At 41.4% G+C, this 27833-nt stretch overlaps 2 protein-coding genes across 2 annotated transcripts in view; both read right to left on the bottom strand.

The window, feature by feature from the left end:
- The window catches only part of LOC119426064 (phosphatase and actin regulator 4B), a 225519-nt gene that overhangs the window by 28247 nt on the left and 169439 nt on the right, over window positions 1-27833 (bottom strand). The window lies entirely within an intron of this gene.
- LOC119425788 (phosphatase and actin regulator 4A) overlaps window positions 3072-27833 on the bottom strand; it is a 54742-nt gene continuing 29980 nt past the window's right edge. Inside the window, exons 4-7 of the mRNA XM_037693335.1 lie at window positions 22612-22673; window positions 22386-22523; window positions 20113-20189; window positions 3072-3150 (exon numbers count right to left, since the gene is read on the bottom strand). Coding sequence (XP_037549263.1) covers window positions 3135-3150; window positions 20113-20189; window positions 22386-22523; window positions 22612-22673 — 293 coding nt within the window. The 3' untranslated portion in view covers window positions 3072-3134. The remainder of the gene's footprint in view (window positions 3151-20112; window positions 20190-22385; window positions 22524-22611; window positions 22674-27833) is intronic.

Genomic DNA, 27833 nt, shown 5'->3' with positions numbered 1-27833 from the left:
TGCATGCTTCACAGTGCGAGATGTTATCAGTCACAAGTTGTGTCTGTTATTTTGGTTCTATTGTCACTAATCAGTTCATAACTATCGTTACCAATCAGTTCATTTGATTAATAATCAGTTCACTTGTTATTATTAATCTGTTTATACTGTTCAGCCATGAATCAGTTGGTTCATGCCCCCCCCCCCCATCCCCCCCTTTTCAACATCTTCCCTCCCCGAAGAAATTTTCCAGGGCGTTCATGTTTTTCAGAACGCATAGTTACACAACATGCGTCTGTGCATGGCACACATAACTACGCAATACGTAATTATGCACATGGGGAGCTGAGTTACAAGACGTTTTTGTGGGCAAGCTTCTGTCTCATACGGAGTTCGAATGGACCCAGTGAGGCGAGGACCACATCCGCTTCGCCCTTAACCCATCAGCGACAGCCTTAAAGGGCGAAGCCTATACGAAATAGAACGTTGGTTACTACTGTAACCCCAGATTCTATGAGTATAGGCGTAGCCCTTAGAGCGTCGGGCCTCACTGGCTCCTGAATGGCTGAAGAAAACATAAAGCTATTTGGGAGCCGATTACCCGCTCTTAACGTAACTTATGCAGATCGGGTGGGGCCCACACAGGAGGTGGGCGTGGACTAAATTTTTTCAGTGTGATGCTTCGCATAACGTGATAAACCAATCAGCGACAGCCTTAAAGGGCTACGCCTATATTCATAGACTCTGGGGTTACAGTACGTAACCAACGTTTTTTTTAACCTGTTCAGAGGACCAGACTTACCTTTTTTAGATTAACCTGTACCATTTCTAATTAGAGGGGTGGAGCCAACATTTATATTTTCTATATGAAAATAAACACACACTTAACTAAATTAAATCTCTAGAAAACAAACATTTACATATTCATATACATATTATTTTACATATTACTGTTTGTATGTTGTATATGTATATATGTATAATATATATATCCTTATATATATATATATATATATATATAATAAATAATAATAAATTAATAATAATAATAAATATATATATATATATATATATATCCATGTATCCTTAAAATACATATATGTATATAATATTACTGTTTATATGTTTACATATTACTGGTCATATTACACCATATTTACACATTATTGTTCTAGAATTGCGCCGCTCAAGCTGGCTGCATGTTGGAACAGCTCTGTTACTTTCATTCTGAGATTTTGCTTTTGGAAACTTTAATTCCTCTTTTTCTGGATGTAAATCACATTTTTTGGATGGTTGTTTCCTCTGGTATTGGATGCTGTGCAGCTGGAAGGATTTTTACTGAAACTTTTTTAGTTTTGGACATTTGTTATGATGCGTAACCATGGCAACAAGGCAGTTTTCTACAACCAGCAGCTGATTAACATCTCAAAAGCTCAAATAATATCTCAACTACAGCCCCAAATCTCAAATGAGTTGAAAAGATGTTCTGTGGACGCATTCACATCTTCCTGCCAGCTGTGCTCGAGTGCCTGACCACTGAGATCCTGGAACTAGCAGGAAACACGGCTCATGACAGCGGAAGGACAGGATCGTCCCTCGGCACCTACAGTTGGCTGTCCGCAGCGACGAGGAGCTCAGCAGACTGCTGGGAGTAGTGGCCATCGCTCTGGGAGGTGCATTAGGGCGGTCCTACAGCCTGGGGTAACCGAGAGGCCAGCCGAGTCTGGGTGGACGGATCGGATGGCATCTGCAGCCAGTTTCTTAGGATCCACTGTGGGATGGACCTTTACAAGTGATCCTTCCTGTCTACAGCCATCAGCATCTATAACATCTCTTAATGAAATGAGGATAACGAGTTACAACAACAAATAATTTCCATTTTGGGATTAATAAAGTATTTTTGAATTGAATTTGGATATTCACATTCAATTTTAATTGAAAGCTAAACAACAATCTAAACCCAACCAGAATCTAAAACATCTCCCTCCCTCTCAATCAGTGTGAATTTTCCCAGTGAGGCTGATTGAAAACACCAGTTCTTTGTCAGCACTGTTCACGGGCACGCTTCCATGGTAACACAAGATCCGGTGACCTCAAAGACAAGGAGAGAGTGATGAGAACAACAAAATCTTAAAGTTAAAATTAATAAATTGATCACCAGGTTTAAACCTTTTTCCCAAATACAAACAAAAAATGCATTTATGAATTTAGTCCACTCGGAGCATAGAAAGTACCATACATAAAGACGGCACTCGTTAGTGAGGGGGTAAATCCCTCGCATTGAAAAACTGAAACCACCAGGCTGGATTAAATGGTTTTAATTTCTAAATGAATCACTCTGTTATTCAGTGTGTTTGCAAAAACAGCTTAAAGGTCTCTATCAAAAAGAATTGTCATTAGTACCATGAATATTGGGAAATAACTTCTGAGACATACTTTACAATTAAAACATGTCAGCATTTCATGTCAGTGTTTACAATAGAAAGTTAAATCTACATTTTTGTTCTATACAACTGCATCCAGCTGCACAAAGGAAGTACCACAAAACAGGCAGGAACAGAAAAATATACACGTTTTCCTGCTTTGAATTATTCTATTACAAAGAATTAGAAGCCGTCGTATTTCTATACACCTAATTAGAAAAATAAGGTGCCTTATTAAAAATGTGTTTTCTTTCTGTCAGAACAATTAGATTAATCAACTAAATCCAGTAAAAAGACATTTTCTGTGTTTGAGCTCTATAGGTCTGAGTCAAGTCTTTCACATTTAGTTTGGGTCTAATCAGTGAGGTGGGGTCGGACCCAAACTGGATCAGCAGTCACCTGTTTGTGCTCTGAAAGTATGAACCATGTGTGAAGACAAGTCAGTGTGATACCACTCCATCCAGATCAGTCTTAAGTAACTCTGCCCCCAGGGGGTTGGGGGGTGCTTCAGGGTTAGTGTTGACACTGATGCAGCACTAAACTCCTGGTCAGCTACAGAGCTGAAGCACCTTTAACTCCTGGCTCAGCAGTTCTGTTCTGCAAGTATAAGCAGGCCAATGGATAAAGGAGTCACAGATTCTGTTCATTACATAGAGGGGGTGGGGGGGGGGGGGGGGGGGGGGGTGCCGCCATCTCCCCTCCCAGCCTAAGTGCTTTATCCATTACGAGCATCTAGGGTCGGTGAAATCTGGAAAAGAGTAAAAATAAATTATTTCAATCGTTGTAAAAACAGACTTCCTGTACATCTTCATTTTTTAGATTTCTCTTGATTTCTTTAGACTATTTTTGATCCTGAAACATTTAAAACTTAACTACAAAGGCACCATTAATGCAGAGAACTATGTTCAGGTTCTAGAACAACATCATATGCTCCAATCTAGACGTCATCTCTTTCAGGGAAGACCCTGCATTTTTCAACACGATAATGCCAGACCACATTCTGCAGCAATCACAACATCATGGCTACGGATCCGGGAACTGAAATGGCCAGCCTGCAGTCCAGATCTTTCACCTATAGAGAACATTTGGCGCATCATAAAGAGGAAGGTGCGACAAAGAAGGCCCAAGACGATTGAACAGTTAGAGGCCTGTATTAGACATGAATGGGAGAGCATTCCTATTTCTAAACTTGAGAAACTGGTCTACTCTGTCCCCAGACATCTGTTGAGTGTTGTAAGAAGAAGGGGGGATGCCACACAGTGATAAAAATGGACATGTCCCAACTTTTTTGGGATTTGTTGACGCCATGAAATTTGGAAACAACAGATTTTTCCCTTAAAATGATACATTCTCTCATTTTAAACTTTTGATCTGTGATTTGTGTTCTATTCTGAATAAAATATTAGATGTTGGCACCTCCACATCATTGCATTCAGTTTTTATTCACAATTTGTTTAGTGTCCCAACTTTTTTGGAATCCGGTTTGTATAGCAAGCAAAGACCTTCTATAACAATTGACCTTGATTTGTGATCTTGAAACCGGGCTGATGAACAGATCGTGACAATCTGTCTAGTGATGATGGATAAGTGTATGAAGTTTTGTTAACTTATTTTGTGTGGATCAGAAGTTATGGGTGGGACAAGAGAAAGTTGACAAATGCACAGACGTACGAACTATACCATAATATGTCTGCCTTTCGACGGCCGTATAAAAACAAACTAATGTGTGTGTGTGTGTGTGTGGGGGGGGGGGGGGTGCAGTGTGGTGCTGTGGAGCGTCAACATGTGTCACCTATAGTTAATATTAACTTCCTGGAGTCACCTGGGCCTGATTCAGTATTGTAAACTCTTGGAACCATGGCAAGCCAAGGGAAATCCGTCGCCTCCAAGGTCGGCCGCAGTGAACCACGTGGGCCCCCGGTGCCCAAGCCAACTCCAACCCCGATGCTAATAACTGTTCGCTGGCACACATGAAGGCGCTGCTGGAGGGACTGCGCTCCGACCTCCTGAGTAAATTTGATGAAATGGTGGCTAGAACAGTGAAGAGAGAAATCATGTCTGCCCTCGCTTCGCTAGAAGCTAAAGTCGCGGCACATGGACAGACTATTGCTAATCTTGAACACGTAGCTAATGAACAGAGCGACAGGCTAACTAGCTTGGAAGCCAAAGTAACTTTGCTCACGGGCATAGTGGACTCTGTCAAAGAAATGTGAGGACCTGGAAGGGCGCTCTAGAATGAATAATGTACGAGTGATTGGTGTCCTTGAGGGATCTGAGGGCACCCGACCGATGGAGTTCATGGCCACTTTATTTATTTATTCTAGAATTGCACCGCTCAAGGTGGCTGCATGTTGGAGTAGCTCTGTTACTTTCATTCTGAGATATTACTTTGAAAACTTTAATTCCTCTTTTTTCTGGATATAAATCGCTTTTTTGGATGATTATTTCCTCTGGTGTCGGATGCTGTGCTGCTGGAAGGATTTTTACAGAAATATCTTTGCTTTTGGACATTTGTTATGATGCGTAACCATAACAACAAGGTTGGTTTTTTTGTTACAATCGGAAGCAGCTGATTAACATCTCCAAAGCTCAAATAATATCTCAACTACAGCCCCAAATCCCAAATGAGTTGAAAAAGAGGCATTGTGGATGCAGAGCAGGAGCAAAGGAGAGAAAGAGAGAAGAATGAAGTTCAAACCATCTCTTCCATCGATCATGATGGGCAATGTGAGATCAATGGGAAACAAGTTGGATGAACAACAAGGACCCATTCAGAGTATTGGGAATGCAGTGTTATGTGTTTCACTGCAACATGGCTGCAAGATCATATCCCTGATTCCAGCATTTCCTTGCCAGGCTTTCTGACCATACGAGCAGATAGAGATTTAAAGAGGAGTGGCAAAAGGAAAGGAGGTAGGTTGGCAGTGATTGTGAACAACAGATAGTGTAATCCTGGACATGTTACTTTGAAGTGTCATCTATGCAGTCCAGATATTGAACGGTTAGCACAAAGTTGTTGTCCATATAATGTGCCAAGAGAGTTCACCAGTGTTATTTTGGCAACTGTTTACATTCCACCCAATGCTGTTGCCGAGACTGCGTGTGATGTCATCAGCTCAGAGGTTGCTAAGCTACAGATACAACACCCTAGTGATAGTGCATTTGTTGCAATATCTGGTGATTTTAATCATGTCTCTCTCTCTCTGCTACACTTCTGACATTCCAACAGTTTGTCAGCTGCTCTACCAGAGAAAACAAAACGTTGGACTTGTTTTATGCAAATGTCAAGGATTCATACATTGCTAAAGCAAGGCCCCCTCTTGGCAAATCAGCTCACAATCTTGTGTTTCTCTGATCAAAATATAAACCCCTTGTTCAGAGACAACTTGCAATAAAGAGAACAGTGAGAAAATGGTCAACGGAAGCTGAAGAAGACCTGCGGGGTTGTTTTGAGGCTACAAACTGGGATGCACTGTGCCAGTCACATGGAGAGGACATCAATGCCATGACTGAGTGTGTGACCGACTATATAAACTTCTGTGTAAACAACACCATCCCCACCAGAACAGTGAGATGCTTCCCCAGTAACAAACCCTGGATGAACTTCTAAACCAGAAAAAATGAGCTTTCAGGGAGGGAGACAGGGAATTATTGAGGAGTACACAGAAGTAGGGTTGCAACAACGAATCGATAAAATCGATAAAAATCTATGATTAAAAGTGTTGGCAACATATTTCATTATCGACTCTTTGTGTCGCGCGATTAAGCGTCTTTCAGGGCGCTACAGAGCCGTTTTGTTCAGCTGTAGTGCATTGTCAATGCTGACTGATGGAATAAAGTTTGAAAAAAAAAAAAAAAACTCTGCAACGCGACTGAGTGAGGGGGAAGGCGGAAGCAGAGCAGAGGCGGTGTTTTCAAAGGAAATTAAGTACAATTTTCAAATGACCAATGCAGAGAAAACTGTTCGACTCAAGTCCTTAAAAGTGTGGGAGCACTTGATGCTTCACAAAGATATAAACTGCGCAACATGCAGCTTTGAAAAAGTAACGACATGACACGGGAGTACCACGCTGATGAAACGTAAACATGTCAGAGTCACGAGGAGGATAAAGGAGCTGAACAGCTGATACAACTCGTCTCACTTCCAACTCGTCATGTGTTGGCAGGTAAGTCTCTACAATATCCATATTCAGAAGGATTTTCAACAAACACAACATCCCAGTACATTTCAAACCCAGCAGGACTCTCAGACAGAGGCTGGTCCACCCTAAGGACAAAACACCCATACACAAACAGAGTGGTATAGTGTATGCGGTCCAGTGCAGCATGGACTGTCCAGACCTCAACATTGGAGAAACTAAACGGCCTCTTCACAGATGCATGGCTCAACACAGGAGAGCCAGCTCCACAGGACAAGACTCAGCTGTTCACCTCCACCTCACAGATAAGGGACACTCTTTTGAGGACCAAAATGTGCACATTATGGACTGAGGACACAGATGGTTTGAGAGGGGGGGTGAAAGAAGCAATTTATGTAAAAAGAGAAAAGCCGTCTCTTAACAGAGGAGGAGGCCTCAGATTTCAACTTTCAAAAACGTATATTGCAACTTTAAGACTGATTCCCAGCCAGTTTTCACACCTGATGGGAACAGAGGGGCCTCATCTGTGAATTAGAGTAACAAAGACCTTAAGAAACCCCTACTGTTAAGGTGTGAGGTGTGATTTGTCAATCTACATATGTATGTGTATCTTATCTCAGCCTTATAACCTGAACCCCTCACTCACTGCTCTTTGAATTGAGAAAGCTCCTCGGATGAGAAGCGAAACGTCTTCTGTTACAAATAAAGTCCAGTTGTTTTTGTATCGAACGTTTTCTGAAGTCATATGCAGAAATATTCAGATGACTCTGCAGTGGTCGGGTGTATCAGAGATGGACAAGAAGCTGAGTACAGGGAACTGGTGGACCGCTTTGTGGCAAGGTGTGGAAACAATCATCTCATCTTGAATGTGAACAAAACAAAGGAGATGATTGTAGATATCAGGAGAAACAGGAACAGGTCCAACACTATTTCCATCATGGGAGAAGAAGTGGAGGTGGTGGAGAAGTATAAATACCTTGGGGTTCACCTGGACAACAGATTGGACTGGAAATGCAACAGTGACGCCATCTACAAGAAGGGACAGAGCAGACTGTACTTCTTGAGGAAGCTGAAGTCCTTCAGTGTTTGCAGCAAGATGCTGCATATCTTCTATAAGTCTGTTGAGGAGAGAACTATCTCTTCTTCCATCATCTGCTGAGGTAGCAACACCAGAGCAAGTGACATAAAAAAAGATCAACAAGCTCATAAAGAAGGCTGGCTCAGTCTAGGGACTCCTCTAGAACCTTTGGAGATGATTGTACAAAGAAGGATTCTTCATAAAATGAAGAACATTATAGACATCCCTCAGCATCCTCTTCATCAGACTGTCATACAACAACAGAGTGTCTTCAGTCTGAGGCTTCTTCAGATCCATTATATGAAAGACCGCTACAAGAGATCCTTCCTGCCCACAGCCATCAGCATCTATAACAACTCTTTAATTAAACCAGAATGATGAGTTACAACAACATTTAATCTCCCTCTGGGATTAATAAAGTATTTTTGAATTGAATTTGAATTGAATTACAGAACTTGTTGGGACTGGGAAAAAAAACAATATTGGACTGGGCTCACAGAATCTGTCGGCCAAGACATGTTGATGGGGAAATGCCATGCCCGTTCGTCGTTAGAGCAAACATGCTCCAGTAATGAAACAAGATTTTGAGGAGGGCTGGCACGTCCACTCCACTTCTTTATGATGGGAAGAAGGTCACCATCTTTCCGGATTTTACCACTGCTGTGGTGAAAAAAAGTGCATCCTTTATTAAAGTCAAGAAGGAGCTGCACTCCTGCCTGGATGTTAAATTTGGCCTTTTATACCCAGCTATTCTGCGAATAACTTTGCCAGATGGACAGGTTCGGCAATTCGAGGAGGCGTCCAATGCCATGGACTTTGTGGAAAAGGAACTGAAGAAAAAACAGGGCCCCGGAATCTGTTTAAGAACTGGTTTGTAATTCAATTCAATTCAATTCCAATTCAATTCAAAAATATTTTATTAATCCCAGAGGGAAATTATTTGTTGTTGTAACTCGTTATCCTCATTTCATTAAGAGATGTTATAGATGCTGATGGCTGTAGGCAGGAAGTATCACTTGTAAAGGTCCATCCCACAGTGGATCCTAAGAAACTGGCTGCAGATGCCGTCCGATCCGTCCACCCAGACTCGGCTGGCCTCTCGGTTCCCCTCGGGCTGTAGGACCGCCCAAATGCTGGGCAGAACTCCTCCCAGCAGTCTGCCGAGCTCCTCATCGCTGCGGACAGCCAACTGTAGGTGCAGAGGGAAAATCATGTCCTTCCGCTGTCATGAGCCGTGTTTCTTGCTAGTTCCAGGATCCCAGTGGTCAGGCACTCGAGCACAGCCAGCAGGTAGATGAGAATGCGTCCACAGAACATCCTTTTCAACTCATTTGAGATTTGGGGCTGTAATTGAGATATTATTTGAGCTTTTGAGATGTTAATCAGCTGCTGGTTGTAGAAAACTGCCTTGTTGCCATGGTTACGCATCATAACAAATGTCCAAAACTAAAAAAGTTTCAGTAAAAATCCTTCCAGCTGCACAGCATCTGATACCAGAGGAAACAATCATTCAAAAATGTGATTTACATCCAGAAAAAGAGGAATTAAAGTTTCCAAAAGCAAAATCTCAAAATGAATGTAACAAAGCTGCTCCAACATGCAGCCACCTTGAGCGGCGCAGTTCTAGAACAACATGATGATGATGGGACTCGTGACTGTCAGACTTGTGTGCTGTTTTTTTTTGTTGTTTGTACGGGGGCTAGTGTGTACAGTGTACTGTTGACTTTTTAGCTGGAGCTGACTTTACATCTCTTCATTGTGGTCCTATAATAATAATAATAATAATGCTGTCATACTATTAAAATGTTAGAGGACTGGTAGCCATGGTTGTTTTTTCCCTTTAATATGGTGACTCTTTGATTGTTAAGAAAAAAGTAAAAGTAAAAAGGGTGTCTTTACTTTGTTGTAATACTGTTGAAATGTGTTCTTTCAAATTAATATTAATCACATTCCATATGGAGAGGTTTTTTTTTCTAGTGTACAGACCTCTTCTAGGGTCTTTTGAAGGTCACACTATGGGTGTTTTTGCTTGGAGTGGGGTTTTTCGCGCATCCTGTTTGGGGTGATTTTTCTTCGAAATGTTCTTTTTTGTTTGTTTGTTTTTTTCATGTTGGTTTTGGTTTTTATGTTACAGCACTTCCATCTCTTTTTTATGCTTTATTCTTTACACACCTTACTTGTCAACCCAATATTCAGATTTTAATTCTGTTATGTTTCCATTTCTGATAGGAGGGAGCCTCCAGTTTACCAGTTATAACTGCATACGGCTCAACAATCCTGTCAAACGGGGCAAGGTACTGCACCACCTTCATCAGCTAAGAACAAAGGTTTTTTTTACAGGAAGCCCATCTTAAAAACTTAAGAGCACCTGAAGCTGGGGAGGGATGAGTGGGCCAAGTCTCTCACTGATCTTTCTCTGCAAAAGCCAGAGGTACAGCCATTGTTCTACACAAATCAGTTATTTTTCATTCTGATCAAATTATCTCGGACCAAAACAGCTAGTATATTATTGCTGTTGGGACAATTCGGAGCTTACCTGTGGTGCTAGCCAACGTTTATGTACCCAACTGTGATGAGAAGGCTTTCTATAGAAACTTTTTTTTTCTCGTTTGCCAGACCTAACTGCGCATTATTTAATATTAGGAGGGATCATCTACTGTTGGCTTGACTCAAGCTGGATTGCTCCTCTTCTAGACTAACTCTAGACCCTCTCAAACAGCCAAAGTTATTTATTCAAAATCAGGATGACACTACATGGCTTTGCTGAGCAGTTTGTGCATGTTTGGCAACCATTGCAACTGTTGGCTAAATGAGCCAACTTTTCTTCTGTACCAGATCAGTTGACATTAGTATCATTTACTTATTTATTCTCCCTCCTCTTTTTCTGGTTTGTAGTTGGTATAAATATATATATATATATATATATATATATATTTTTTTTTTTTTTTGGTTCCCTCTTTCCCTCTTTTACTTTGTTTTTTGGTTTTCTATGTTGGCAAGATTGGGTGTTTTTTTTTCTTGGTCCTTTTTTTAAGAGTGGAGGTTGCTTGTCTGTTTGTTTTATCTTGAACTGTTGTGTTAAAAAATATGGAAAATTTAAATAAAAGTTTGAAAAAAAAAAAACCCCACAAAAAAACCTAATGTAACCAGCCTTGACAAAATGGAAGGTACCCATAAAAAAGATTGAAAAGAAATTGACCAGAGACATGTTAAACTAAGGCAGTCCTTCTCAAATAGTTGTCTCACCTGCCCCCTCTTTCCTCTTTTGCATTGACTAAATGTTTTAGTTTTATCGGTGAGTTTGTCAAAGCACAATTTACAGAAGTAATGTTTAATAAATGTTAGGACTAAATAAATTCACCTCCTCAGTTAAACTGCTGTTTTTATGATTCTCTGGACGTTTGTCACCCACAGCATACAGGTGACAAAGAGTAAACTCAAAGCGAGAGGGTTACAGTTGATCATAATATTCTATTGAGCCGACTAAATTATTGGCTAGGTGTTAGAGACATTGCTCTGAGGTGGTTCAAATCTTATCTTCATGACAGAACTTTTTCGGTAATTTCTGGCAATAATTCCTCCAGTTCAGCTTCTCTCACCTGTGGTGTCTCCCAAGGGTCTATTCTTGGGCCACTATTATTTTCTATTTATATGCTACCACTTGGTCAGGTTATTCATAAATTCAATGTTTCTTTTCATTTTTATGCAGACGATTCCCAGATTTATTTGGCTATTAACCCATCTGACCTCTCCACACTCAATAAACTTTATCTCTGCCTTACAGACATCAAAACCTGGATGTCCGATAATTTTCTTTCACTCAACAACGATAAAACTGAGGTGATGGTTTTTGGCTCCAAGGCCAAAAGGGATTTAGTAGTTCAGTCCCTTTCTGTTCTTGGTTTTAACTGCACTCGTGAAGCCAAAAATTTGGGGGTAACCTTTGATTCTGATCTTGGTTTTTCTGAACATTTTAAGAACATAACTAAAACAGCTTTTTTTCAAATTAAGAATATTGCCAAAATCAGAGCATTTATCTCTTTAACTGATGCAGAAACTCTTATTCATGCCTTTGTCTCTTGTCGTCTTGATTATTGTAACTCTTTATTTTCTGGTCTGGCCCAAAGTTCTCTGTATCGCCTTCAACTACAGGTCCTTCTCAAAAATGAGCATATTGTGATAAAGGTCATTATTTTCCATAATGCAATGATAAAAATGAAACTTTCATATATTTCAGATTCATTGCACACCAACTGAAATATTTCAGGTCTTTAATTGTTTTAATACCGATGATTATGGCATACAGCTCATGAAAACCCAAAATGCCTGTCCCAAAAAATTAGCATATTTCATCCCACCAATGAAAGACAAGTGTTTTTAATACAAAAAACGCCAACCTTCAAATAATCATGTTCAGTTATGCACTCAATACTTGTTCGGGAATCCTTTTGCAAGAATGACTGCTTCAATGCGGCGTGGCGTGGAGGCAATCAGCCTGTGGCACTGCTGAGGTGTTATGGAGGCCCAGGATGCTTCGATAGCGGCCTTAAGCTCATCCAGAACGTTGGGTCTTGCGTCTCTCAACTTTCTCTTCACAATATCCCACAGGTTCTCTATGGGGTTCAGGTCAGGAGAGTTGGCAGGCCAATTGAGCACAGTAATACCATGGTCAGTAAACCATTTACCAGTGGTTTTGGCACTGTGAGCAGGTGCCAGGTTGTGCTGAAAAATGAAATCTTCATCTCCATAAAGCTTTTCAGCAGATGGAAGCATGAAGTGCTCCAAAATCTCCTGATAGCTAGCTGCATTGACCCTGCCCTTGATAAAACACAGTGGACCAACACCAGCAGTCCAAGATGGCCACGCTCAGAGCAGTTGCAGCTTCACAGGCTCCCGGTACCATCCCAGTTTTTAGAAGTTTTGATATTGACTCTGTGCCTGACTCTGCGCGATTTATGCGTGTGAACTATAGCCGAACCGAACTGATGAGAATAGGAGCGGATTTGCCACGAAATATAGCAGAAATCAGCAACAAACTCAAAGCTACGCTCGGCAGAATGCAGATCTTAAAGTCATCTACCTGGAAGCTGCAGCAGAGGCGTTCCAGCGGGCAGAAGAGGAAGCGCTGCTCCCGGCTTAAGAGGAGAGGATGCCGGGCGGGGGTTATGGTGAGGCTACGAGCTAACGCTAAAGCCGGTAAACTCCCCATGCCGTCTCTCTTTCTGTCGAATGTCCGCTCGTTGGACAACAAGGTGGATTTACTTCGTCTGAGAGCGGGCGCCTCAGAAGAGATGAAGAAGTGTGCGGTGCTTTGCCTCACGGAAACGTGGATTACAAGTGAAACGCCGGACTCAGTCTTCCAGCTGGATGACAGACTTTTTTTTCGAGCGGACCGCTGCAGCGAGCTAACGGGGAAATCACGGGGGGGCGGAGTGTGCATTTACGTGAGTAAAAGTTGGTCCACGAACTGTACTGTTGTAAATAGCTCATGCTCGAAGGCTTTGGAGCAAATAACAGTGAAATGCCGGCCACATTATCTACCCCGAGAGTTCACAGTGACTTTTATCACAGTTGTTTACATTCCTCCGGACGCTAATGCTAATGAATCACTACAGGAGCTTCATGATATCATCAGCTCGCTGCAGAACAAACACCCCGAGGCTCTTTACGTTGTAGCCGGAGACTTTAACCACGTGAATCTAAAGGACTGTCTCCCAAGCTTTAATCAGCATGTGACGATTCCGACACGTGGAGACCGCACGCTGGACCGTGTTTACACGAACGTAAAAGATGCATACAAAGCCGAACCCCGCCCCCACCTAGGACTGTCAGACCACATCTCAATCTTCCTGGCTCCTGCTTACATGCCCCCACTGAGACGCTCCAGACCGGTTCAAAAGAAAGTTAAATGTTGGATCCAGGACAGTGGCCCCATACTGAGAGATTGTTTTGATCGAACAGACTGGCAGGTTTTCAGAGAAGCTGCTGAAAATGGAGGTTCGCTTGATCTTGACCAATACACATCCTCAGTACTGGGTTACATTAGTACATGTACTGACACAGTCTCCACTATCAGAAATGTTAAAAGCTACCCAAACAGAAAACCTTGGCTGAATGCAGAGGTGCGTACCCTGCTGGAAGCCAGGAACACTGCCTTCAGGTCTGGAAACTCAGAGGAGCTGAGTAGGACAAGAAAAGAGCTGGTTGCTGGTATTAAGAGGGCCAAGGGCACATATGCAAAGAGGATCGAGGGTCAATTCATCTCACAAGACCCTCGGAGCATGTGGAGGGGCATTAAGTGCATAACAGATTATAAAGGAAGGAGTGAACAATGTCCCAAAGACCCATCTCTGCCTGATGCCCTCAACAAGTTCTATGCACGCTTTGAAGACCCGAACAGACCACCCAGCACCAGACTCACCTCACCACCGGATGAAGAGCATCTCAGCGTGACCTCAGCAGAAGTAAGGAGTACCTTCAGGAGGATTAATCCGCACAAAGCAACTGGCCCAGACAACATCCCCGGAAAAGTGTTGAAGGAATGTGCTGATCAGCTCTGTGAGGTGCTGGCAGACATCTTTAACACCTCACTTACCCTGGAGACAGTTCCCACCTGCCTGAAGACTGCCACCATCATCCCAGTCCCAAAAAGCTCTACAGTGACTGGTCTGAATGACTATCGGCCAGTGGCCCTCACCCCGATAGTCGCTAAATGCTTCGAAAAACTGGTCATGACTCACATCAAAACAACCATCAACATCAACGAGGACCCTCATCAGTACGCATACCGTGAGAACCGATCAACAGAGGATGCAATCTCCTCTGTGGTCCACACTGCACTCAACCACCTGGAGCAGAAAAACTCTTGCGTCCGTATGCTCTTTGTGGACTTCACATCCGCCTTCAACACCATGATCCCCCAAACCCTGATGGACAAACTATCCACACTAGGACTAAGCCCCTCCATCTGCAACTGGGTACTAGACTTTTTAACAAACAGACCACAGTTAGTGAGGATCCACAACCTCTCCTCCTCCACCATAACCCTCAGCACTGGCTCTCCTCAGGGATGTGTGTTGAGCCCCCTCCTGTTTACTCTGCTCACATATGATTGTGCAGCTACCCATCCAGGCTGTCACATTGTAAAGTTTGCAGATGATACAGCGGTGGTGGGATGCATCACAAACAATGATGAGTCCAGCTACAGGCAGGAGGTGGAACACCTGGAGAGCTGGTGCAGAGAGAATAACCTTCACATCAATGTGAAGAAGACAAAGGAGATGATTGTGGACTTCAGAAGGAACAAAAACACCTACACCCCCCTGAACATAAGAGGATCTGCGGTGGAAGTGGTCTCCAGCTACAAGTACTTGGGTGTACACATGAATGACAACCTCAGCTGGAGCAACAACACCACCAGCCTGATCAAGAAAGCTCATCAGAGACTCTACTTCCTCAGACGGCTGAGGCGAGCTGGTCTGGGAAGCTCAGTCCTCACCTCCTTCTACAGGTGTGCAGTGGAGAGCATCCTGTGCTCCAGCATCAATGTGTGGCATGGAGGCTGCACAGCTGCAGAAAGAAAAGCTTTGCAGAGAGTGGTGAAGGCTGCACAGAAATCTGTTGGAGTCAGTCTCCCCACCATCACAGACATCTACACCTCCAGATGCAGGAAGAGGGCCACCTGCATCATGAAGGACCCCACCCACCCAGCACATACACTTTTTGCCCCACTCCCCTCAGGAAGGAGGTTAAGGAGCATTAAGTGTAGAACCACTAGACTGAGGAACAGCTTCTACCCTGAGGCTGTTAGACTCATGAATCTCTAACTAGAATAATCACTGTGAAAAACCATATCATGTTGCTGCTGATCTGTTTCATGTTGCTGCTGATCTGTTTCAATGTTGATGTGTTCATGCGTGCACATCTGCTCACAGACTCATGTTCATGTTTGTGGTGATGTTCAATGTTTTATGTTATGAGTGCTTAGTGTATATTTAGTTGATGTTTTTCTTAGTTCATATCTTAGATGTTATTACTGTTTTTCTTATACATTTTATTGTTGGATGTAACTGGGACCCTGTGTACATAATTTCGCTCCACCACATGTACCACATGAGGTGCGAATGACAATAAAGAAACTCTGACTCTGACTCTGACTCTGACATGGCACCCCAGACCATCACTGACTGTGGGTGCTTCACACTGGACTTCTGGCATTTTGGCATTTCCTTCTCCCCAGTCTTCCTCCAGACTCTGGCACCTTGATTTCCAAATGGCATACAAAATTTGCTTTCGTCCGAAAAAAGTACTTTGGACCACTGAGCAACAGTCCAGTGCTGCTTCTCTGTAGCCCAGGTCAGGCGCTTCTGCCACTGTTTCTGGTTCAAAAGTGGCTTGACCTGGGGAATGCGGCACCTGTAGCCCATTTCCTGCACACGCCTGTGCACGGTGGCTCTGGATGTTTCTTCTCCAGACTCAGTCCACTGCTTCCGCAGGTCTTCCAAGGTCTGAAATCGGCCCTTCTCCACAATCCTCCTCAGGGTCCGGTCACCTCTTCTCGTTGTGCAGCGTTTTCTGCCACACTTTTCCCTTCCCACAGACTTCCCACTGAGGTGCCTTGATACAGCACTCTGGGAACAGCCTATTCGTTCAGCAGTTTCTTTCTGTGTCTTACCCTCTTGCTTGAGGGTGTCAATGATGGCCTTCTGGACAGCAGTCAGGTCGGCAGTCTTACCCATGATTGCGGTTTTGAGTAATGAACAAGGCTGGAAGTTTTTAAAAGCCTCAATAATCTTTTGCAGGTGTTTAGAGTTACGTCATTGATTCAGATGGTTAGGTTAATAGCTTGTTTAGAGAACCTTTTCATGATATGCTAATTTTTTGGAACAGGCATTTTGGGTTTTCATGAGCTGTATGCCATAATCATCAGTATTAAAACAATTAAAGACCTGAAATATTTCAGTTGGTGTGCAATGAATATGAAATATATGAAAGTTTCATTTTTATCATTACATTATGGAAAAAAAATGACCTTTATCACAATATGCTAATTTTTTGAGAAGGACCTGTAGTACAAAACACTGCAGCTACAGTTCTTACAAAATCCCATAAATATCAGCATATCACTCCAGTTCTGTCCTCATTGCAGTGGCTCCCTGTGTTTTTTAGAATTGATTTTAAAATGTTATTGTTTGTTTTTAAATCCCTGAACAGTCTTTCGCCATCATATCTATCTGAGCTTCTTACACCCTACATCCCCTCTTGCAATCTCAGATCCTTAAATCTGATCTTACTTTCCACTCCCAGAACTCGACTGGTGACAGGAGGGCTTTTATGGTCAGGGCTCCTAATTTGTGGAATGCTCTTCCTGTAAATATTAGACAGGCCTCTTCATTGTCTTCTTTTAAATCATTGGTTAAAACTTACTTATTTAATAAGGCTTTTAATACTTGAATTTCTTCCCTTTTTATGTTATTTTAATTAATTTGGTATACTTTTGTGTTTCTGATGTCATTTATGATGTTTTAATTGATTAATGTGAAGCACTTTGTAACATTTGTTTGAAAGGTGCTATACAAATAAATTATTATTATTATTATTACCTGGCCCCTCTTTCTTATTTCATGTTGACAATTTTTTGTTTTATCGATGAGTGTGCTCATTGATCCTGACTTCCTCATTTTGATTAAAAAAAAAAAAGTCAGCATAAATTGTTTTATTCATTTCTGTTTATAGGTCAAAGTGCTTTATATAACACTCCTGAGTTAAAATGCTGCCGATCAATTTGAATTTATTATTATTTATTGATTATATTTAATTTTATTTATCAGTTTCAAATGGTCAAAAATGTTTACAGTTTAAAAAATGATTTTTTTTCAGGCAAATTGATGGACTTTTAAAGTTGTTTCTGTTACAGACTAAAAAAACAATGTTAATAAAGTTATTCTTTGTTGTAAGTTGATCTATATATTTTTTTCCCTTTAATGTTAATAAGGACACAATGTTATGCAGAGGTGTACTTATAACAATTTTAAAGACACTATTTACAGTCGCGGAGGAGAGTTTGTGGGGGAGGGCACAAAATATTTACTTCTTCCTGGGGAGGCATAACAGAAAACTGAACTAAGGTGTGTCTTGTAATCAGCACCACAGCTGTTATCAATCTATAATCATTCAGTCTCCCTATTTAAAGGGTGAAAAGTAGTCACAGGGCTGTTTGGTATCATGGTGTGTGCCACACTGAACATGGATACGAAAAAGACAAGGGCAAAGTTGTCTCAGGAACTTAGAAAGACACTTAACATGCAAAAGTTGCCAAAGTTGATAATTTAATTCAGCATCTAGAAAAATGCAGCACCAGTCTGCAAAATAAATGCAGACTGACGAGCCCCATTTCAGGCTTCAAACATAAAGATCTAAAATTTTAATTTTTTGTGAAGAATCAACAAGTGGGACACAATCGTGAAGTGGAATGGAATTTATTGGATGTGTCAAACTTTTTTAACAAATAAAAAACTGAAAAGTGGGGCATGCAATATTATTGGGCCCCTTTACTTTCAGTGCAGCAAACTCACTCCAGAAGTTCAGTGAGGATCTATGAATGATCCAATGTTGTCCCAAATGACTGATTATGATAAATAGAATCCACCTGTGTGTAATCAAGTCTCCGTATAAATGCACCTGCTCTGCGATAGTCTCAGGGTTCTGTTCAAAGCGCAGAGAGCATCATGAAGACCAAGGAACACACCAGGCAGGTCCGAGATACTCTTGTGCAGAAGTTTAAAGCGGATTTGGATACAAAAAGATTTCCCAAGCTTTAAACATCCCAAGGAGCACTGTGCAAGCAATTATACTGAAATGGAAGGAGTATCAGACCACTGCAAATCCACCAAGACCCAGCTGACCCTCTAAACTTTCATCTCGAACAAGGAGAAGACTGATCAGAGATGCAGCCAAGAGGCCCATGATCACTCTGGATGAACTGCAGAGATCTACAGCTGAGGTGGGAGAGTCTGTCCATAGGACAACAATCAGTCGTACACTGCACAAATCTGGCCTTTATGGAAGAGTGGCAAAAAGAAAGCCATTTCTCAAAGATATCCATAAAAAATGTTGTTTAAAGTTTGCCACAAGCCACCTGGGAGACACACCAAACATGTGGAAGAAGGTGCTCTGGTCAGATGAAACCAAAATCCAACTGTTTGGCCGCAATGCAAAACGATATGTTTGGTGTAAAAGCAACACAGCTCATCACCCTGAACACACCATCCCCACTGTCAAACATGGTGGTGGCAGCATCATGGTTTGGGCCTGCTTTTCATCAACGGGGACAGGGAAGATGGTCAGAATTGATGGGAAGATGGATGGGGCCAAATAAAGGACCATTCTGGAAGAAAACCTGCTCGAGTCTGATAGAGACCTGAGACTGGGACAGATTTATCTTCCAACAAGACAATGATCCAAAACATAAAGCCAAATCTACAATGGAATGGTTCACAAATAAACATATCCAGGTGTTGGAATGGCCAAGTCAAAGTCCAGACCTGAATCCAATCGAGAATCTGTGGAAAGAGCTGAAGACTGCTGTTCACAAACGCTCTCCATCCAACCTCACTGAGCTCGAGCTGTTTTGCAAGGACGAATGGGCAAGAATTTCAGTCTCTCCATGTGCAAGACTGATAGTGACATACCCCAAGAGACTTGCAGCTGGAACTGCAGCAAAAGGCGGAGCTACAAAGTATTAACGTAAGGGGGCCGAATAATATTGCACGCCCCACTTTTCAGTTTTTTATTTGTTAAAAAGTTTGACACATCCAATAAATTTCATTCCACTTCACGATTGTGTCCCAATTGTTGTTGATTCTTCACAAAAAATTTAAATTTTATATCTTTATGTTTGAAGCCTGAAATGTGGCAAAAGGTTGAAAAGTTCAAGGGAGACGAATACTTTCGCAAAGCACTGTACATTATTGTGAGACTATCACACTTAACTTCTAAATTGTTGTGAAAATATCTCAGCATTTAAAACCCCCAACAGTCATACCTATGAGTAAGACAACTATTTAAGACATTTATTTTCATTATTTTTTTAGCTTTACAAAAATAAATAAACTGGTTGTTGGGAGAACTCCTTCCACCAAAGTCACATTTTTTAATTTTCGGAGAATAAACTTTCTTCAACTGAAAGAGAAGGTTTTTTTTTATTATTTTACTAAATTACAACATTTTTTTTTTTTTTAAGTTACTTGTTTACTTTTTGGTCAAAAACAAAAGCATGCGTTTGTTCAAGTTCTTTCTGTTTGTTGAATATATTATTTTATCTTTTAGAAATGCAACTCTAATTTTCTGTACATATTGTTGAACATTTTATACACCTCCAGACTTGAAACACACTCAAACCAAACTCAAGACTTTTAAGGCTCTGTGGGAAACCTAGGTGATGCATTAATGACTCAAAGTGCAGTAGAGGGTGAATTATTAAACACAGTCTGACCGTGTATACATCTTGCTATCTTCATGAACCTCCATCTCTGAACTCTTGAATTCATTGAGCTCTTTGCGAATGGCAGCCTAACAGGAAGAGACAGACAATTAGAATCAAAGAAACAAAAGAAATGTGGGATAAAACATTTAAGTATTCCAAACAATCCTTTTTTTTAGAATCATGTGCTTTTAGCCATGCCACATCACTGCCTGCTATTTCAACATAAACCCATTGGCCACTTTATTAGGTCCACCAGCCACTAGCATGGTCCTGCTGCTCAGAGTGGTGTCTGGTTTTAAGATTAAGACTGGGCAGTTTAAGATTAAAATCCACTCTGAGCACCACTCTGAGCAGCAGGACCACGCTATCCTTCCACAGAGCAACGGTGTCAACTCTTGAAACTGTGCCTGCAGTCAACCTACTTCACATATGGGGAGCAATATTATAGGCAGAAACATGGGTGTGCTATGGGGTCTCCAAATTCTCCTATTGTTGCCAACCTGTACATGGAGGAGGTAGAAAAGAGAGCCTTGACATCCTTTTCAGGGACACCACCAAGTCATTGGTTCAGGTATGTTGACGACACCTGGGTTAAAATTAAATCTCAGGAAGTCCAACATTTTACTGACCACATCAACTCTGTGGATAAATTTTATTTGGCCAACATCAATTTTTTTTATATTAATTAATTTATTTTATTTTTATTTTATTTATTTTTCTAGCTAAGCACTTCTGGATAGATGCAAACTGTATTTCGTTGCTTTGTACCTGTGCCATGTGCAATGACAATAAAGTTGATTTCTATTCTATTCTATTCTAAATACATCAAGTTCACACGAGAAGATGTAAAAAATAGCAGGTTGGCTTTCTTGGACTGTGAGGTCTCAGTCTCTGATAGAGGACATTTGCAAACTGAGGTGTACCGCAAACCCACCCACACAGACCAGTATTTGCAGTTTGACTCCCATCACCCTTTGGAGCACAAGTTAGGAGTCATCAGGACTCTGTATCACAGAGCAGACAGCGTCCCCACTAACTCAGGAGCCAGGCAGAAGGAGAAATCCCACACAAGACAGGCTCTAGAGCAATGTGGATATCCCAACTGGGCCTTCCTGAAAGCAGAGAAGAATCCCAAACAGGACTCCAGTTAGCCATTAGGTGAAAAGGAGGAACCCAGACCCAGACCAGTGGTCATCCCGTATGTTGAGGGAGTATCAGAGAAACTGAGACGTTTATTTTCTAAACATAACGTCCCAGTGGCTTTTAAACCCCAAAATACATTACGGCAAAGACTGGTTCATCCCAAAGATCCAGTCCCCCGGCACAAACAGAGTAATGTTGTGTATGCTGTTCAGTGTCAGGAGGGTGATCAGTCTTACATCGGGGAAACTAAACAGCCACTGGCCAAAAGGATGGCCCAGCACAGAAGATCAACATCATCCGGCCAGGACTCTGCGGTCTACACTCATCTCCAGGCCAGCGGTCACTCTTTCAGGGATGAAGATGTTCACATCCTGGACAGAGAGGAACGATGGTTTGAGAGAAGAGTAAAGGAGGCCATCTTTGTGAAAAGAAACCGTCCATCATTAAACAGGGGTGGAGGCCTCCGTGTTCAATTGTCCCCCTCTTACAATGCTGTGATTGCTAGTATCACTCAGCCCCCTGTGAATAGCAAAAAGCCATCAGGGTGCTAATGATCCATCGTTAGGCTGATGGTCCTTCTTGATCATGTGATCAGTTGGTTTGGGCTGTCCACTGCGAGAGGGTGCTATTTATAAGACTGAGCTGAATATCTATATTGCGTTACATTTTTTATATTTTTAGTGTGTGTTTTTCTTAAGCATGTTTCTGCACTGAAAAAAGGAGTGGCTCTTAATTTCATTATATTTGCATATAATGACAATAAAGGCATTCTGATTCTGAATACAGCACTTCAGACTGAGGAAGTCTTTCGGATGAAAGATGAAACGTTTCTACAATTTTTTTTTGTTTTGTCTTTTGAATGTCCAGAGGACCAGATTTAACTTTTTTAGATCTTCTAAATTATTCATACCAGCCTATCAGTCACTAACAGCTATGCTACGTTTAAAATCACTGAAATCCTCTTTACTGAACGTCAGCATCTTCTTCACCACATCTAGCTGCCGAAAAGGACTACGTTGTTGCCATGTGATTGAACAGGGGGACCTAATAAAGTGTGTGGCAAAGAGTATTTATGGTCTGTAGAGTCACTCAGCTCATTGGTGAACAACAGTATGGTTCACAGTGTGTGCTTGTGTCACCTTGTCAGCAGGTGTGAGTTTGGTCCATGGCTTGTCTGCGCGCCGGTCGTAGTCTTCAGCATGTGTGCACTCGACATACTCGTGGAAACGTAGGATCTTCCTGGCCCGCAGCTCGGCCACTGTTGGTCTCTGAGACAACTGCAGAAAGAATGAGACAAGGCGTTAGTACTAAAATATTAGAACAACTGTTAAAATGTTCATGATGGTTAGTTTGTAGCGTCTTGACCTTTCTGGTGAGCCTGCGTTTGATCTCTGATCTCTCCATCAGCCGATCCACTTCGTTCTTGGCTGCAGGAGAAGAAGACATTTTTTTCATTCAACCTTTATTTAAACATTCAATGAGAGAGATGGAATACAGAGCAGCCAGTTAGTTAGGTTCACCTGAGCTGCTGTATCAGAAGACTTTAATCAGTGGTGCCAGACTCTGGACAAGGTGCCATATTGTTCTCAGACTGCGGAGTCATTGTTAGACAGAGTGAGGTGCAACAGTGAGGTATGACTCCTAGATCAAAATGTGCTGACAGATTCTGAGCTCCGTTATGTTCGTGTTTGGATTATTCACTCAGTCACTGGTTATACTGCTCACTAAGTGTTTGCTAGTTTAATGATACACCACAGGTCTGCCTGAACCAAGAATCTCTAATGTGACTGTTGTTTGTTAGATATACTCATTCGGGTGAGAGAACAGTTAGAAAACACTGGTTTCAGCTTCACAGATGGCAACAGAAACAACTTCAATTAACTGCTTCATCTAACTTTTCTGATCACAGATGAATCAAAGCAGAAACTGCATCAATGAGGATTTTATTCCTCATAAATCTTATGGAAACTTTCATTAAAGCATTTAGACCATAAAACAACATGTGGTAAAACGTCAACCTCAGAAACAGTCTGAACTTGTCTAAATACAAACAAGTTCTGATTTAGGATCACTCCTGCAGGTAAATATCTATTTTTAGTATTTATTTCACAGGTTAAAGCCACACAAACTTGTTCAGAAAGTATTTTGATGTCCTTTTTACTCTTTGCAATTGTATGTTGCAGACTAATGCTACAATTGTTTAAAAAAAAAACTTTTTTTCAATAACCTCCACCCAGTACTCCATATTGACAAAACAGAATTTTATATAGGTTTACAAATGTCCCAAAACTGTGAATATAGGTGGATCGCAGACCAGAATCTGGAAGTTGAAGGTAGAGTGTGAACAGCTTACCCTTGTAAATGAACAGAGCATTGGTGTTATTAAGAAATAAACACACACCTCCGCTTATGTTTTTCAGGTCAATAGTTCACTTGCATAATTCTTATCTTGCTGCAGTATTTACAAATATTTATTTTTAAAAACTTTTAGACATAATTAGTTATTTTGTAGGGATGCACTGATCCACATTTTTAAATTTCAGATCCAATCCCAATACCTATATCTGGATATCAGCTGATATTGATATCCAGTTCCGATATCATCATCATCATCATTAATTTAAAGTGAGGCTGTAATAATCTCCTCTCAAGTACAATTTGTACAAATGTATGCATGCATGGCCAAAAAGGCAACTTGAGGTAAGTTTTATTAATGTTGGATAAGTTTCGAAGTTAGAATTAAATCCTGCTAACACAAAACATGTTTTTTTATTCCTAGCTTTAAAGTGAATATTAAAGTGATTACTTTAAGTGATTGTTTGCTTAAAGTTATTTTATACATTTTTTAAAAATAAGGGGTAGATATAATTTTTTTCTTCTTTCTGCACTCTTTTCATTCAATGTTTTCCTTTTGATTAATTTGTTTTGTTTGTTTTGTCTCTTTTAAATGAATGAATAAATTAATTAAATAAAAATATTAAATGACTTTAAACATCTGCTAAGTTCATGGCATAAACCAACACAGACATGTTCCTGTTTTTAGTATTTTACATCGCTTTATAATGCATCTGTTTTTGTTTCTTTATATATATATATATATATATATATATATATACACACACACATATATATATATATAATTTTCTTGTGATATTCTATTCATATGCTTTTTTTATGATTATCTACTGTTGTACTGATAAATATCTCCTGGAGGGTAAACTATATCTTGGCTGCAAGTATCAAGCTGCAAAATCCTTTGTTTTATACAGCTGATAGCGGTTGGTCATTAATTATGATGAAGTTTAGCAGCTTCTCGGTAAACATTTGAGCTCCGTGGCTTCAGTGGTGTGTTTTTCTTGTTCAGTCCAGGGCGGGCAGTCTGATTTCGGTCAGCCGTGCTCAGTCTGCCCTTCCTCCGAGACAGGCAGACTGAGCGGGGCAGATTGGGCACGGGTTCAGCGTGAGGAGCAGACCGCTGAAGCCAAGGAGCTTGAATGTTCAACGTAAAACTAACTTTACCGTGGTTTAATGTGACGTTATGGCTCTGCAGACAGTCTTGTTTTGTGGTGTTTCTAGTGTAAAATACTTCCACACAGCGGACATGTTTTGATGAAAAGTTGATTAGCTGTTATCCACAGTGCTACTACTCAGTTCTCACATTGTAGCTGCCTGCAAACTATGAAATGGATTTCCTGAATGTGAGGCGGGTCTTACACGGTTAGACACGCCTCCGTTCAGGAAATCCATTCCATAGTGTGAAGCCAACATGTAGAGCAGCTGGTAGGGAATCACAAGATGTTTCAACAGATACAGACATGCATGATGGATCAGAAATCTCTGCAAATTGGATCGGAAAAATACGATACGTAAATTATGCTGGTATCGAAGGCCGATACAGATACCAGATCAGATTGGCCCCCAACAATGAAAGAAGGTCAGTCAGTTTGGTTATGGGTTTAAATCAAGACTCTGGCTGGTCCACTCCAGAACAATCAGTGTTAGCTCTAAGCAATTCTTCTCTTATCTTCACTGTGGTTTGGGTTCTTCAGCCGAGTCTGTGTGAGACCGGTGAAACAGGTTTTCTTGGATATCTCTGTATTTTTCTCCATTCAGCTCTCCATCAAACCTGAACAGCCTCTTAGTTCCTGTTGCTGAAAAACAGGCACACAGCATGGTGCTTTCACCACCATGCTTCACTATAGGTGTACTGTTATCAATACAGGTTAAATACACTGTGTATGTTAACTCAGATCAACAGCAAGCCAAACTCAATTTTCATGAGCCAGGAAACCGAGTGTCTTGCTCCTTTATTACGGTCTTGACAGCTTACAATTCTTTACAATTGTTGCTTGAAAAACTCAATGAAAGGGGTTGAGTGAAACTAGAAAATAAACAGAAAATAAAATATGCATTAGCTTTTTGTTATGTGAAATAAATGAACCTAGCAAAATGCTAGTGCCAGAAAACATTAACAAGAGTTAACCTTAGTAACTAAATGCCCATCTTTTTAACATGAATTATTACAGATGAATGATATGTATTTTTTTTTATCACCAACTTATTATGAACTATTTTTAATCTTTAGCCTTTGGCAGAACACTCCCCGCCTGGCATTACTAATGCCACTACTCTTTATCAGTCACTTCATTCTCTAAGAGCATAACAACATCTGAGATAGGGCGCACATAAGTCTTTGAGATGCCCTGAGATGATGCGCTCACTTCCACCTTTCTGACTTTTCCGTTGCTGCTTGGAAAAGTGGTTGTGATGATGCTCATTGTCCATTCATTTCTGTGTGTTTGATTTAGCTTCAGCAACACAATGTCTCCTAGCTGAAGATTGCGGTGCATTCTGTGCCACTTGCGTCTGGACTGGATGGTGTTGAGATATTCGTTCTTCCAGTGACTCCAAAACTCATTGGAGCGCCTGCACTTGTTTCCAATGGCTTTTGAGCATGTCTTTCCTACAAAATTCTCCTGGTGGAGAAGAAACGTGCTGCTTTTGGGTCAATATCATTGCAGGACATAGTAGGGATGGTGAGTAAGTATCTGTCGAGATTGGAACCAAAGGCCTTGCATTGATTATAGATGATACCTCAGTCATTAGGGTACAAAGAACTTCATGTGTCAGATGGGTGTGTTTGTTTAGCAAGAGCATAGAATCCAATATTCTGCGAGTTACTCCCATCATCCTTTCCCAGATGCCCCCCATGTGAGAGGCATGTGGGGGATTGAACTCCCATGTGCAACCGTTGGCATGAAGATAATTGACAATGTTGGGGGGGTTCTGGCTTGGTAGTGTCAAGCCAAGCTCCACACTTGCTGCAATGAAGTTGGTTCCCCTATCGGATTGCATTTGTTTTGCTGGGCCTTGTATTGCAAAGAATCTGTGTATTGCGTTTATGCAGTTGCAAGAGTCCATGGATTCAATGACTTCGATATGTACACCTCTTGTGGTCATACATGTAAAAAGTATTGCCCACCTTTTACTTTGTGCTGCTCCACCTCATGTGCGTTGAGTGATCACTGACCAGAGGCCAAACACATCCAACCCAACATATGAAAATGGAGGGCATGTGTTTAGTCTCTCAGGCGGGAGATGTGCCATTTTTTGAGTCTCTAGTTTTCCCCTGAGTTTCTTGCACGTTATACAATGATGGATAATAGATGACACCCGTCTTTTGCATCCTACAATCCACACTCCGGCTTGCCTAACCGCACTTTCTATGAACTGTCTTCCTTGATGTACAACCTTAGCATGATAGTGCTGGACAAGCAACTTTGACACGTGATGGTTGTCTGGGAAAATGATTGGATTCTTGGATGCTGTGTCCAATGAAGCATGTTTGAGGCGACCTCCAACTTTGATGAGGCCTTCATCCATATGAGGCCTTCATCCATATAGGGATCAAGAGTTCCGATGGAGCTTGAGCTGTAGGCAGCTTGACTGGCTTGGAGAGCAGCGTATTTGTCAGAAAAGGCATCCTTCTGAACAGACTGGAGAATGACATTACTTGTAGCATCCAGCTCCCTTTAAGTATGTGGCTTTCTACATTCATGCCAGCCCCTGCATGAAGGATTTGACCAGTTGCTTGATGAGTGAGAACAAGCTTGGTGAATTAAGAAGGCAATGGCACGTACTAGTGATTTCCAGTTTGAGAAGTGTTGGAAGCGTTCTGGTGTGAGTCCATTCTCCTTAACCTGCGTAGCGAAAGTAGCAACTTGTCGGATTTCAGCGTCCACTTCAGGTTCGATCAACTCAAACAACTCATGTGTCTCTGGTTCAGGTAGTTTGTAAAGGAAGTCTGGTCCCTTAAACCACACGGGTGTCCATGAGCTGGGATGCAGGTATTGACCTGGTTACTAGATCGGCTGGGTTTTGATCTGATGGGACATAATGTCACTGTTCAGGGGATGTAAACTGGCGTATTCGGTGAACTCGATTATGTACGTAGACATAAAAGTGCTTTGAATCATTGCAAACATACCCAAGAACCACTTTGCTGTCACATTAGAATTTAATAGCGTTTGGTTTGTGGTCAAGTTTTTCCAGAATGAGCTCTGCCATCTCCACTCCTAGAACTGTTC

Source organism: Nematolebias whitei, chromosome 19 (assembly GCF_014905685.2).
Source record: "Nematolebias whitei isolate Nwh7 chromosome 19, NemWhi1, whole genome shotgun sequence".
Classification (NCBI taxonomy): Eukaryota; Metazoa; Chordata; class Actinopteri; order Cyprinodontiformes; family Rivulidae; genus Nematolebias; species Nematolebias whitei.
The sequence above is the reverse complement of the archived record's forward strand: the minus strand, read 5'-3'. Positions and strand labels throughout refer to the sequence as shown.